At 37.7% G+C, this 13681-nt stretch overlaps 1 protein-coding gene across 1 annotated transcript in view; it reads right to left on the bottom strand.

Annotated features, from left to right (window-relative positions):
- LOC138428860 (phospholipid-transporting ATPase ABCA3-like) overlaps nucleotides 1–13681 on the bottom strand; it is a 248510-nt gene that overhangs the window by 64413 nt on the left and 170416 nt on the right. The window contains exons 17-18 of the mRNA XM_069569793.1: nucleotides 5607–5859; nucleotides 5171–5375 (exon numbers count right to left, since the gene is read on the bottom strand). Of these exons, the coding sequence (XP_069425894.1) occupies nucleotides 5171–5375; nucleotides 5607–5859 (458 nt within the window). The remainder of the gene's footprint in view (nucleotides 1–5170; nucleotides 5376–5606; nucleotides 5860–13681) is intronic.

The following is a 13681-nucleotide window of genomic DNA, read 5'->3' as shown; positions in this document are numbered from 1 at the left end:
TAGTTACATATAACATACTAAATTATAATAATCCAATTTGAATTGATACCATCCTAACTTTAATAACACATAAAAGTACTACTACTATACAACTCCTTCCAACTCTTTGTTATTCATATTACAACTTACATTTTTATACATTGTAAACCACTAATATGGATTTGTAACTATTTTTATACATTTTTCTTTTAAAACCTGTAGAAAAGTGGAGCGGCAAACAAAAATTTTTTTCAGTGTTATGGATGAATGCTATGTCTCCCCACCTCATATTGCCAGCTTATATCTTGAAGCCTCTAAGTCCCAATGTGGTTGTATTTGGGATGTAATTAGATTTAGATGAGGTCATGAGTGTGGGGCTTCCATGATGGGATAATGTCCTTAGAAGAAGAAGAAAGATGAGAGACCACTCTCTCTCTCCCTCCCATGTATGGATGTAGTGAGAAGGTGGCCATCTGCAAGCCATGAAGAGAGTTCTCATTAGGAAACAAATCAATCAGTACCTTGATCTTGGAGTTCCTAGTTGTCCCTCAGCTTTCATTTATCTGAAAATGTTTTAATTTCTTCCTTGTTTTAGAAAAACAGCTTGCTGGATATAGAATTCTTCAGTGACACTTTTTCTTTCTCAATATTTTCAATAGGTCATCCCACTGCTTTCTGGCCTCTAAAATCTTTACTAAGAAATTGATTAGTAATATTATTTATTAATATTATTCAGGATTATTTACACACAGGGAGTTACTTCTCACTTGGAATATCCTCTCCTTGTCTTTGAATTTCAGCAGTTTAATTATGTTTCTCAGTATGGGTCTTGTTTGATTATTTCTTACATGCTATTTTTTGAGATTCTTGGGGTTTTAGATTCATGTCCTTCATCAAATTTGGGAAGTTTTCAGGCATTATTTCCTTAAATAATATCTTTTCATGGGACTCCCATTATGTGTAATTGATCCAGTTGATGGAACTCCACAATTCTCTGAGGCCTGTTTTACTTTTTGCCATTACTTTTTCCTCCTGCTCTTTCAACTTGGTAATTTCAGTTTTCTTAAAGCTTGCTAATTCTTCATCCTGCTTGTTCAATCTTCTGTTGAAATCCTTCAGGGTTTTTCTCAACCAGTTATTATATATTTTAGCTCCAGAATTTGGTTTATTATTACAGTTTCTGTTTGTTATTATTTTTATTTTGCTCATATATCACGTTCTTAATTTTTTTGGTTCTTTGTATTTTCCTTTAGCTCTTGAGCATATTTAATACAGTTTTTAATACTTATTATTTATTTGGCTCTGTTGTGTCATGCAGAAACTTTTGTTGTGGTGCATGGACTTTCTGGTTGTGCATGGGCTCAGTAGTTGCAGCACATACTTAGTTGTTCCACAGCATGTGGGATCTTAGTTCCCCAACCAGGGATTGAACCTGCATCCCCTGCATTGCAAGGCAGATTCTTAATCACTGGACCACCAGGGAAATTCCAATACATTTTTAAAAATTGAAATATAGTTGATTTACAATGCTGTGTTAATTTCTGCTATACAGATAATTCAGTGATACATAAATGTATGTACTTTTCAATATTCTTTTTCATTATGGTTTATTACAAGATATTGAATATAGTTCCCTGTGCTATACAGTAGGACTTTTTTGTTTATCCACTCTACATGTAATAGGCTGCATCTGCTAATTCCAAACTCCCAATCCATCCCTCCTTCATCCCTTTCCATCTGAGATCCAAGTTAGGCTAGACAGAGACCAATTCTTTTAACATTCTCAAGACAGGTCAGAATGTTGTAAGTAAAGTATGTTCTACTTCCTTCACTTTGAGAGAGATAACTAGCAACGGGATTGCCATCTCCTATAGATCAAGATGATGCTGCAGGAGGAAGGGGCTGAGTCAAGGGCCAGTCAAAATGCAATAAAATCTCCTACTATTTTGAATGTGACTTTTCCTTTTTTGGGCATTCTAAAGAGCAACTGCTATAGGTCTAAAACTGTTTCTCAGAGGTTGTGTAAGTTTATTTTAAACAGTTAATTCTCACCAAACTTCCAATTCAGGAAGCTCTGAGCACTCCAAGCAGGGTAATACCCCCCCCCAGTATAGCAATAAATATAGTAATAAGGATAAAAATCTAAGTGAAAGGAGAAATCTCTTTAAAAATCGTGAGGAAAAATGATATATTACATTCCAAAGAGTAGTAGTGGTAAAAATACCAAAACTGACTTCTTAAAAACTGATGGAAGCAAGCCATGAGACATTGGAATATTATTAAAATATAGGAGGGGAAAATTCAGGAAAATATTCTTCAAAAGGTAAAGAAAATGAAATAATTTCCATGCAAATAAAATCTAAGCTTTTATGTCATCATAACTTTCCTAAAGAAACTATCATAAGAAGTTCTTCAGGAAGAGAAAACTGATGTCATGTAAAATTTCAGAATAAAAATGCAGAGCAATTAAAAAAAAACTCTATGAACAAGCGTGACTATTTACTGCATAAAAAGTGATAATACCTTTTGGGTATGTAGAAATGAAAATGTCTTATTATAGTAATGCAAAAAGTCAGAGGGAGTCATTGAAATGATAAGGCTACAAGATCTTAGCACTGTTAGAGAAGTAGTAAAAGCAATAGCTTGTAATTAACCAAATGTGTGTGTTAATTTTTAAGGCAGTCACTAAAAGAAGCATTAACACAAGTTAATAAAGAGCAGAAAAAAGGGAGAAAGAGGAAATAAAAATAGATTATTTAAATAGGAAAAAAATAAGATGATGCCATAAGCCCAAACTTCTTAGAATGTACCAAGCTAGATTGTTAGCCTGAAAAAAACCCCACAAACTTTATATAAATACTTTAAATATAAAGACCCAGAAAATTTGAATATAAAAAGATGGAAAAATATACCAAAAAAACAATGATCAAAGTGGCTATGCTATTGCCAAAAAAGTATAATTTAAGGCTAGGATATCAGTACATTGAAAAGGGGAAAATGACAGTGATAAAAGGGTTAACCCACCAGGAAAATACAAATCTAAATATGTATGCACACATCAATATACCCATTCCACAAAGAAAATTACATGAAGCAAAATTTCAAACTATATCAAAATGTTACAGAAAATAGAAACAAGTAGGTAAATGAACTATGGTGTTGGAGAAGACTTTTGAGAGTCCCTTGGGCTGCAAGGAGATCAAACCAGTCAATCTTAAAGGAAATCAGTCCTGAATATTCACTGGAAGGACTGATTTTGAGGCTGAAACTCCAATACTTTGGCCACCTGATGTGAAGAGCTGACTCAGTTGAGAAGACCCTGATGCTGGGAAAGATTGAAGGTGGGAGGAGAAAGGGACAACAGAGGATGAGATGGTTGGATGGCATCACTGGCTCAATGAACATGAGTCTGAGTAAACTCCAGGAGTTGGTGATGGACAGGGAGGCTTGGCATGCTGCAGTCCATGGGGTTGCAAATAGTCAGACATGACTAAGTGACTGAACTGAACTGACTGAAAATGTCAGTAACAGTAGTGAGAAGAGCCCCTCAATGAGCAAAATTGACTACATAGAATAATGCCCTCAATAACAGTGGGAGACAAAGTCTTGTTATTAAAGTGTAGTTTATTTACAATATTATGTTAGTTTCAAATGTACAGCACAGTGATTCAGTATTTTTGCAGATTGTACCCATTACAGGTTATTACCATGCCTATAATTCCCTATGCTATACAGTATATCCTTATTGTTTATCTCATTTGTAAATAGTAGTTTGTATCTGTTAAAATCTTAATGTTTCCTTCCCTTCTTATCTCTCCCCTTTGGAAATCACAAGTATATTTTCTTATCAAATACACATAAAATATTTATAAAATTTTTACCACATGCTGGATCATGAAATATATTTCAAATAATTGAAAATATTCATATAATCTCCAAGAAAAGTGGTATTAAGCTATGAATATACTTTCAAACTGCTTAGAAATAAAATCATACATTTCTAGAAAACCTCACAGTTCAAAGGTATTTTAGAAATTAGAAAATATTTGGAAATTAGTGATTTATAAAATAACATATTATAGCTGTGGAATGTAGCTAAAGCAATCGGAAATTTTTTAAAATAAGTAAGTTTTAGAATTTGTGCAATGTATGCATAGGGTGAGGAGTAAGTATTGGCAGCGAATGGAGGAGGGAAATTATGGCGCATGAGGTAATATCTGCATTAGCTCCCCCAGTTAGTTCATGTAGTAACAAAAATAACTAGTGGCCTCAAAAAGTTGGTAAGTGGCTATCTGCAAACCATGAGAGGAAGGTAGCATTGAGCCCCTTGGCTACAGTAGTGCATATGACAAAGAGAAAAACGTCAGGTTTTTCTCTCTACCCTGGAGCTCTCCATACCACCTTAAGCCTCTAATCCTTTTACTTTTTAAACATGTAGTAGCCTAGCTATTCCTTAGAACCAAAAGTTACAACATTCCAGCTCTACAGCCAGTACATCTCTCTTAAACAAACAGATTTGTTTTAACTTTCATAGCAGTGGCTCATTGACCTTCTCATAGGATAGAAATATGGCTGTGGAGAAGACACCAGGTATAAAGAGAGAGGAAAGCAACAAGCATAAACAGACCAAAAATCCTCCTAATTTTGCTTTTAGTAATAAAAGTTTCAATAGCTCTTCATTATCTGTTCAACATTTAAATATCCAAAAACAGAAACATAAGATTTAAACAGTTGATGGCATAAAATTAAAAAATCTCTTGAGGGAAACTGTAAAAACAGAGCATAAGATCTCTTTTATAATAAATAATTACAACAGATAATAAGATGGGAAAACACCAGGACCAGAAGGAAAAATTTTAAAGTATTTGTTTTGTTCAATATGGGACTGGTCTTCTAGTGTGCATATTATATCCTTCAATAATTGTAGAAGCTTTGGGCTGACTACATATGGGAGAGAAAGCAGATAAGAAGCCAGATCAAGAGACACCTTTATGTTTCAGCAGACAGTAATATTTTATTAAAAAGTAATAGAAAATAGAAAAATTTCACTATGAGATGCATTCCACAAAGTATGAGCCAAAGAACTTTTATCTTTCTTGAGAGATGTATATTTAAATTAATATTAGCCATATAAGAATCCTCTGGTGTTTAACAGAAAATGAACTCTTAAAATACTTGGTGTGACACTCACCAATAGTAAGCAGCAGGAAATGAAGAAGATGAGGAAGTCCCATAGCAGAGCAGAGAGCCAGAAATTAAGGGCATAAACCCCACTCAAAAACTGAATGTGCTTTGCCTTAGTGACTCTCTCATTCACCGTCAGGAGACAAAAGCCACTGACAAGAATACTCACACCAAAATACAAATTTAAGGCTACTTGTGTTCCTGTCATTGCTCTACAAAAGAATGAATAAAGAGGACACATTGGTAAAGCAATACAGTGGGAAATATTTATTTCTAATGATAAATTTAATTATGAATTTATTATAAATTATATTATTATTAGCAGCTATTTTACTATTTTAATTCACTTTTAAATTAACTTTTAATAAAATACACAGTTGGAAAGGGAAGAAGGGATCTATTTAAAGCTTAAACTTCAAGTTCAATGAAAAAAGTATACATACGAATATTCAGGTCCACCAAAAGCGGAACGTGCAGGCTGAGGTTTGTTGATGACTGTAATGGAAGCATCAGGGCCAGAAAGTGACATAAAAATAACATTGTCTAATACAGCCAGAGATAATGGTGATGAATGGTATGCCTCATTGTTGAACCAAAATTTAACTATATTTTCACTTCCATTAACCTCAATGGAAAATGCAATAATGCATGAGTAAATGCATTTTTTATTACCCACCAAATAGGCCTTCAGATCACCTGGAATGAGAACATAATACCGATCATGGGTTGAACATGCAATATAGATCATTAACTATGGATTTTAGAGAGGGCAAACCAAATAATTTTACTTGCCTAATATTTTTTTTTCCATTCCTGCAATAGCTCTGACAAGGTTTGACCATTTAACTTAAGAATTTTATTCTTCAAAAAGTCTACAAATAATAAATGCTGGAGGTGGTGGTTTAATTGCTAAATCGTGTCCAACTCTTTGTGACCCCCTGGACTATAGCCTGCAAGGCTCCTCTGTCCATGGGATTCTCCAGGTAAGAATCCTGGAGTGGGTTGCCATTTCCTTCTCCAATAAATGCTGGAGAGGGTATGGATAAAAGGGAACCTTCTTACACTGTTGGTGGGAAAGTATATTGATGTAGCCATTATGGAATATAGTAAAGAAGTTCCTTTAAAAATTAAAAATAGAGTTGCCATACGATCCGGCAATTCCACTCCTAGGCATATATTCAGAAAAGATGACAACTCTATTTTAAAAAGACAAATGCATCCCAATGTCCCAAAAACTAAGATCATGGCATCCGGTGCCATCACTTCATGGCAGATAGATGGGGAAACAGTGGAAACAGTGTCAGACTTTATTTTGGGGGGCTCCAAAATCACTGAAGATGGTGATTGCAGCCACAAAATTAAAAGATGCTTGCTCCTTGGAAGGAAAGTTATGACCAACCTAGACAGCATATTAAAAAGCAGCGACATTACTTTGCCAAAAAGATTCTGTCTAGTCAAGGCTATGGTTTTTCCAGTGGTCATGTATGGATGTGAGAGTTGGACTGTGAAGAAAGCTGAGTGCCGAAGAATTGATGCTTTTGAACTGTGGTGTTGGAGAAGACTCTTGAGAGTCCCTTGGACTGCAAGGAGATCCAACCAGTCCATCCTAAAGGAGATCAGTCCTGGGTGTTCATTGGAAGGACTGATGTTGATGCTGAAACTCCAATACTTTGGTCACCTCATGCGAAGAGCTGACTCATTGGAAAAGACCCTGATGCCGGGAAAGATTGAGGGCAGGAGAAGGGGATGACAGAGGATGAGCTGGTTGGATGGCATCATCGACTGGATGGACACGGATTTGGGTGGACTCCAGGAATTGGTGATGGACAGGGAGGCCTGGCATGCTGTGGTTGATGGGGTCGCAAAGAGTTGGTCACGGCTGAGTGACTGAACTGAATTGAATGTAAATAGCACTGCTATTCATAATAGCCAAGGCACAGAAGAAACCTAAGTGTCCATCAACAAATAAATGGATAAAGAATATTAATCCTTTATCATTCAGCCATAAAAAGAATGAAATAATGCCATTTACAGCAAAATGGATGGACCTAGTGACTATCATACTAAATGAAGTCAGACAAAAGTAAATACTATGATATCCCTTATATACAAAATCTAAAAAATACTACAAATGAACTTGCAAAACAGAAACGACACATAGACAAAACAAAAACAAAAACAAAAACGTATGGCTACCAAAGAAGAAAGGGGAGGAATAAACTAGGAGTATGCGATTAAGAGAGACGCACCTTGAAATGTTAAATAAACAAAAAACAAAGACATGGCACAGAAAAATATATCCACTATCATGCAATAACCTGTAACAGAAAAGAATCACTTTGCTGTACACCTGAACCTAACACAATATTGTAAATCAACTCTATTTAATTAAAAAATAAAAATACATGGAAAAATCTTCATTCTGTTAACAATCCACATACACTTTACACATTTTAGCTAAATTTCACCGAGAAAATGTATTTCACTCAGTATTAATTCTCTCAAACTTCTTTTCCTCCTTCAACCTGTCAGTACCCAAACTGATTTGTAAGGACCTCCACTTCTTTATTTTTTGCACTTTGAACTTTTTATTTTATATTGGAATGTACCCTACTAACAATGTTGTGACAATTTCAGGTGGACAACAAAGGGATTCAGCCATACATATACATGTATACATTCTTCCCCAAACTCCCTTCCCATCCAGACTGACACATAACAGTGAGCAAAGTTCCCTGTGATCTACAGTAGGATCTTGCTGGTTATCCATTTTAAATATAGCAGAGTGTATATGTCGATCCTAAACTCCCTAACTATCTCTTCTCCACATTCTTCCTCATGGAGGAATAAGTTCATTCTTTAAGTCTATGAGTCTGTTTCTGTTTTGTAAATAAATTCATTTATATCATTTCTTTTTAGATTCTGCATATAAAGGATATTATACGATATTTCTGTTTCTCTGACTTCACTCAGTATGATAATCTCTAGATTCATCCATGTTGCTGCAAATGGAATTATTTCATACTTTTTAATGGTTGAGTAATATCCTGCTGTATATATCCACCACATCTTCTTTATACATTCCTCTGCTGATGCTTTTGAACTGTGGTGTTGGAGAAGACTCTTGAGAGTCCCTTGGACTGCAAGGAGATCCAACCAGTCCATTCTGAAGGAGATCAGCCCTGGGGTTTCTTTGGAAGGAATGATGCTAAAGCTGAAATTCCAGTACTTTGGCCACCTCATGGGAAGAGTTAGTTGACTCATTGGAAAAGAGTCTGATGCTAGGAGGGATTTGGGGCAGGAGGAGAAGGGGATGACAGAGGATGAGATGGCTGGATGGCATCACTGACTCGATAGATGTGAGTCTGAATGAACTCCAGGAGTTGGTGATGGACAGGGAGGCCTGACATGCTGCGATTCATGGGGTCGCAAAGAGTCAGACATGACTGAGCGACTGAACTGAACTGAACTGCTGAAGCAACATTTAGTTTGCTTCCATGTTTTGGCCATTGTAAATAGTGCTGCAACGAATATAGGGATGCATGTATCCTTTTGAAACATGTTTTTATCTTAGTATATGCCCAAGAGTGGGATTGCAGGGTCAAATGGTAGCTCTATTTTTAGTGTTTTAAGGAATCTCTGTACTGTTCTCCGTAGTGGCTGCTGTTATTGTTCAGTCACTCAGTTGTGTCCATCTCTTTGCAACCCCATGGAGTAGCTTGCCAGGCTTCTCTGTCCTTCACCATCTCCTGGAGCTTGCTCAAACTCATCTCCATTGAGTAGGTGATGCCATCCAACCATCTCATTCTATTGTCGTCCCCTTCTCCTCCTGCCTTCAATCTTTCCCGGCATCAGGGTCTTTTCTAGTGAGTCATCTCTTAGCATAAGGTGGCCAAAGTATTGGAACTTCAGCATCAGTCCTTTCAATAAATATGGAGGGTTGATTTCCTTTAGGATTGACTGGTTTGATATCCTTGCAGTCCAAAGGATTCTCAAGAGTCTTCTCTAGCACCACAGTTCAAAACCATCAGTTCTTTGGTGCTCAGCCATTTTTATGGTCCAACTCTCACATCCATGCATGGCTACTGGAAAAATCATAGCTTTCACTATATGGATGTTTGTCTGCAAAGTGATGATGTCTCTGCTTTTGAATATGCTCTCTAGGTTTGTCATAGCTTTCCTTCCAAGGAGCAAGCATCTTTTAATTTCATGGTTGCAGTCACCATCTGTAGTGATTTTGGAATCCAAAAGAATAAAGTCTGTCACTGTTTCCATTGTTTTCTCATCTATTTGCTACGAAGTGATGGGACTGGATGCCATGATCTTAGTTTTTTGAATGTTGAGTTTTAAGCCAGCTTTTCCACTCTCCTCTTTCATTTTCATCAAGAGGCTCTTTAGTTCCTCTTTTCTTTCTGCCATAAAGGTTGGGAGGAGTGTCATCTGCATATCTGAGGTTATAGATATTTCTCCCAACAGTCTTGATTCCAGCTTGCGCTTCATCCAGGTGGGCATTTCTCATGAAGCACTCTGCATATAAGTTAAATAAACAGGGTGATAATATACAGCCTCGATGTACTCTTTTCCCATTTTGAATCAGTCCATTGTTCCATGTTTGATTCTAACTGTTGCTTCTTGACCTGCATATAGTTTTCTCAGGAGGCAGGTAAGGTGGCCCAGTATTCCCATCTCTTTAAGAATTTTCCACAGATTGTTGCAATCCACACAGTCAAAGGCTTTAGCATACTCAATGAAGCAAAAGTCAATGGTTTTCTAGAATTATTTTGCTTTTTCTATGATCCAACAGATGTTGGCAGTTTGATCTCTGGTTCTTCTGCCTTTTCTAAATCCAGCTTGTACATCTGGAAGTTCTCAGTTTATGTATTGTTGACGCCTAGATTGGAGAATTTTGAGCATGACTTTCCTTGCATGTGAAATAAGTCCAATTATGTGGTAGTTTGAACATTCTTTTGCATTGCCTTTCTTTGAGATTGGAGCAAAAACAGACTTTTCCAGTCCTATGTCCACTTCTGAGTTTTCCAAATTTGCTAGTGTATTGAATTTAACACTTTAACAGCATCATCTTTAAGGATTTGAAATAACTCAGCTGTCATTCCATCATGTCCACTAGCTTTGTTCATAGTGATTCTTCCTAAGACTTCCTTGACTTCACACTTCAGAATGTTTGACCCTAGGCAAGTAATCACACCATCGTGCTTATCTGGCCCATCGTGCTTATCTGGGTCATTAAGATTTTTTTATACAGTTTTTCTGTGTATTCTTACCAACTCTTCTTAATAACTTTAGCTTCTGTTATCTCCACACCATTTCTGTCCTTCTGGGGTGGCCAATGAGGAGATACCCCTCGTCCAAGGTAAGAGAAACCCAAGTGAGATGGTAGGTGTTGCGAGAGGGCATCAGAAGGCAGACACACTGAAACCATAATCACAGGAAACTAGTCAATCTAATCACATGGACCACAGCCTTGTCTAACTCAATGAAACTAAGCCATGCTGTGTGGGGTCATCCAATGGGAGGGTCATGGTGGAGAGGTCTGACAGAATGTAGTCCACTGGAGAAGGCGATGGCAAACCACTTCAGTGTTCTTGCCTTGAGAACCCCATGAACACTATGAAAAGGCAAAAATGATAGGATACTGAAAGAGGAACTCCCCAGGTCGGTAGGTGCCCAATATGCTACTGGAGATCAGTGGAGAAATAATTCCAGAAAGAATGAAAGGATGGAGCCAAAGCAAAAACAATACCCAGTTGTGGATGTGACTGGTGATAGAAGCAAGGTCCAATGCTGTAAAGAGTAATATTGCATAAGAACCTGGAATGTTAGGTCCATGAATCAAGGCAAATTACAAGTGGTCAAACAGGAGGTGGCAAGATTGAATGTCAACATTCTAGGAATCAGCAAACTAAAATGGACTGGAATGGGTGAATTTAACTCAGATGACCATTATATCTACTACTGTGGGCAGGAATCCCTTAGAAGAAATGGAGTAGCCATCATGGTCAACAAAAGAGTCCAAAATGCAGTACTTAGACACACTCTCAAAAACTACAAAATGATCTCTGTTCTTTTCCAAGGCAAACCATTCAATATCACAGTAATCCAAGTCTATGCCCCAACCAGTAATGCTGAGGAACCTGACATTGAACAGTTCTATGAAGACCTACAAGACCTTTTAGAACTAACACCCAAAAAAAGATGTCCTTTTCATGATAGGGGACTAGAATGCAAAAGTAGGAAGTCAAGAAACACCTGAAGTAACAGGCAAACTTGGCCTTGAAATACGGAATGAAGCAGGGCAAAGGCTAATAGAGTTTTGCCAAGAGAACACACTGGTCATAGCAAACACCACTAGATGGTCAACACCGAAATCAGATTGACTATATTCTTTGCAGCCAAAGATGGAGAAGCTCTACACAGTCAGCAAAAACAAGACTGGGAGCTGACTGTGGCTCAGATCATGAGCTCATTATTGCCTAATTCAGACTTAAATTGAAGAAAGTAGGGAAAACCACTAGGCCTTTCAGGTATGACCTAAATCAGATCCCTTATCATTATACAGTGGAAATGAGAAATAGATTTAAGGGACTAGATCTGATAGATACAGTGCCAGATGAACTATGGATGGAGGTTCGTGAATTGTACAGGAGACAGGGATCAAGACAATCCCCATGGGAAAGAAATGCAAAAAAGCAAAATGGCTGTTTGGGGAGGCCTTACAAATAGCTGTGAAAAGAAGAGAAGTGAAAAGCAAAGGAGAAAAGGAAAGATATAAGCATCTGTATGCAGAGTTCCAAAGAATAGCAAGGAGAAATAAGAAAGGCTTCCTCAGCGATCAATGCAAAGAAACAGAGGAAAACAACAGAATGGGAAAGACTAGAGATCTCTTCAAGAAAATTAGAGATACCAAGGGAACATTTCATGCAAGATGGGCTCGATAAAGGAAAGAATGGTATGGACCTAAGAGAAGCAGAAGATATTAAGAAGAGGTGGCAAGAATACACGCAAGAACTGTAGAAAAAAGATCTTCAAGACCCAGATAATCATGATGGCATGATCACTCACCTAGAGCCAGACACCCTGGAATGTGAAGTCAAGTGGGCCTTAGAAAGCATCACTATGAACAAAGCTAGTGGAGGTGATGGAACTCTAGCTGAGCTATTTCAAAACCTGAAAGATGCTGCTGTGAGAGTGCTGCACTCAATATGCTAGCAAATTTGGAAAACTCAGCAGTGGCCACAGGACTGGAAAAGGTCAGTTTTCATTACAATTCCAAAGAAAGGCAATGCCAAAAAATGCTCTCATCTCACACGCTAGTAAAGCAATGCTCAAAATTCTCCAAGCCAGGTTTCAGCAATACGTGAACAGTGAACTTCCAGATGTTAGGGCTGGTTTTAGAAAAGGCAGAGGAACAAGAGATCAAATTGCCAACATATGCTGAATCATGGAAAGAGCAAGAGAGTTCCAGAAAAACATCTATTTCTGCTTTATTGACTATGCCAAAGCCTTTGACTGTGTGGGTCACAATAAAGTGTAGAAAATTCTGAAAGAGATGGGAACACCAGACCACCTGACCTGCCTCTTGAGAAACCTGTATGCAGGTCAGGAAGCAACAGTTAGAACTGGATAAGGAATAACAGACTGGTTCCAAATAGGAAAATGAGTATGTCAAGGCTGTATATTGTCACTCTGCTTATTTAACTTATATGAAGAGTACATCATGAGAAACGCTGGACTGGAAAAAACACAAGCTGGAATCAAGATTGCTGGGAGAAATATCATCAACCTCAGATATGCAGATGACAACACCCTTATGGCAGAAAGTGAAGAGGAACTCAAAAGCCTCTTGATGAAAGTGAAAGCGGAGAGTGAAAAAGTTGGCTTAAAGCTCAACATTCAGAAAACAAAGATCATGGCATCTGGTCCTATCACTTCATGGGAAATAGATGGGGAAACAGTCGAAACAGTGTCAGAGTTTATTATTTTGGGGCTCCAAAATCACTGCAGATGGTGATTGCAGCCATGAAATTAAAAGACGCTTACTGCTTGGAAGGAAAGTTATGACCAATCTAGATAGCATATTAAAAAGCAGAGACATTACTTTGCCAACAAAGGTCCATCTAGTCAAGGCTATGGTTTTTCCAGTAGTCATGTATGGATGTGAGAGTTGGACTGTGTAGAAAGCTGAGTGCCAAAGAATTCATGCTTCTGAACTGTGGTGTTGGAGAAGACTCTTGAGAGTCCCTTGGACTGCAAGGAGATCCAATCAGTCCATTCTAAAGGAGATCAGTCCTGGGTGTTCTTTGGAAGGACTGATGCTAAAGCTGAAACTCCAGTAGTTTGGCCACCTGATGCAAAGAGCTGACTCATTGGAAAAGACTCTGATGCTGGGAGGGATTGGGGGCAGGAGGAGAAGGGGATAACAGAGGATGAGATGGCTGGATGGCATCACCGACTCAATAGACATGAGTTTGGGTGAACTCCGGGAGTTGATGATGGACAA

Source organism: Ovis canadensis, chromosome 24 (assembly GCF_042477335.2).
Source record: "Ovis canadensis isolate MfBH-ARS-UI-01 breed Bighorn chromosome 24, ARS-UI_OviCan_v2, whole genome shotgun sequence".
In the NCBI taxonomy this organism is placed as follows: Eukaryota; Metazoa; Chordata; class Mammalia; order Artiodactyla; family Bovidae; genus Ovis; species Ovis canadensis.
This window is presented reverse-complemented; position numbering and strand designations above follow the sequence as displayed.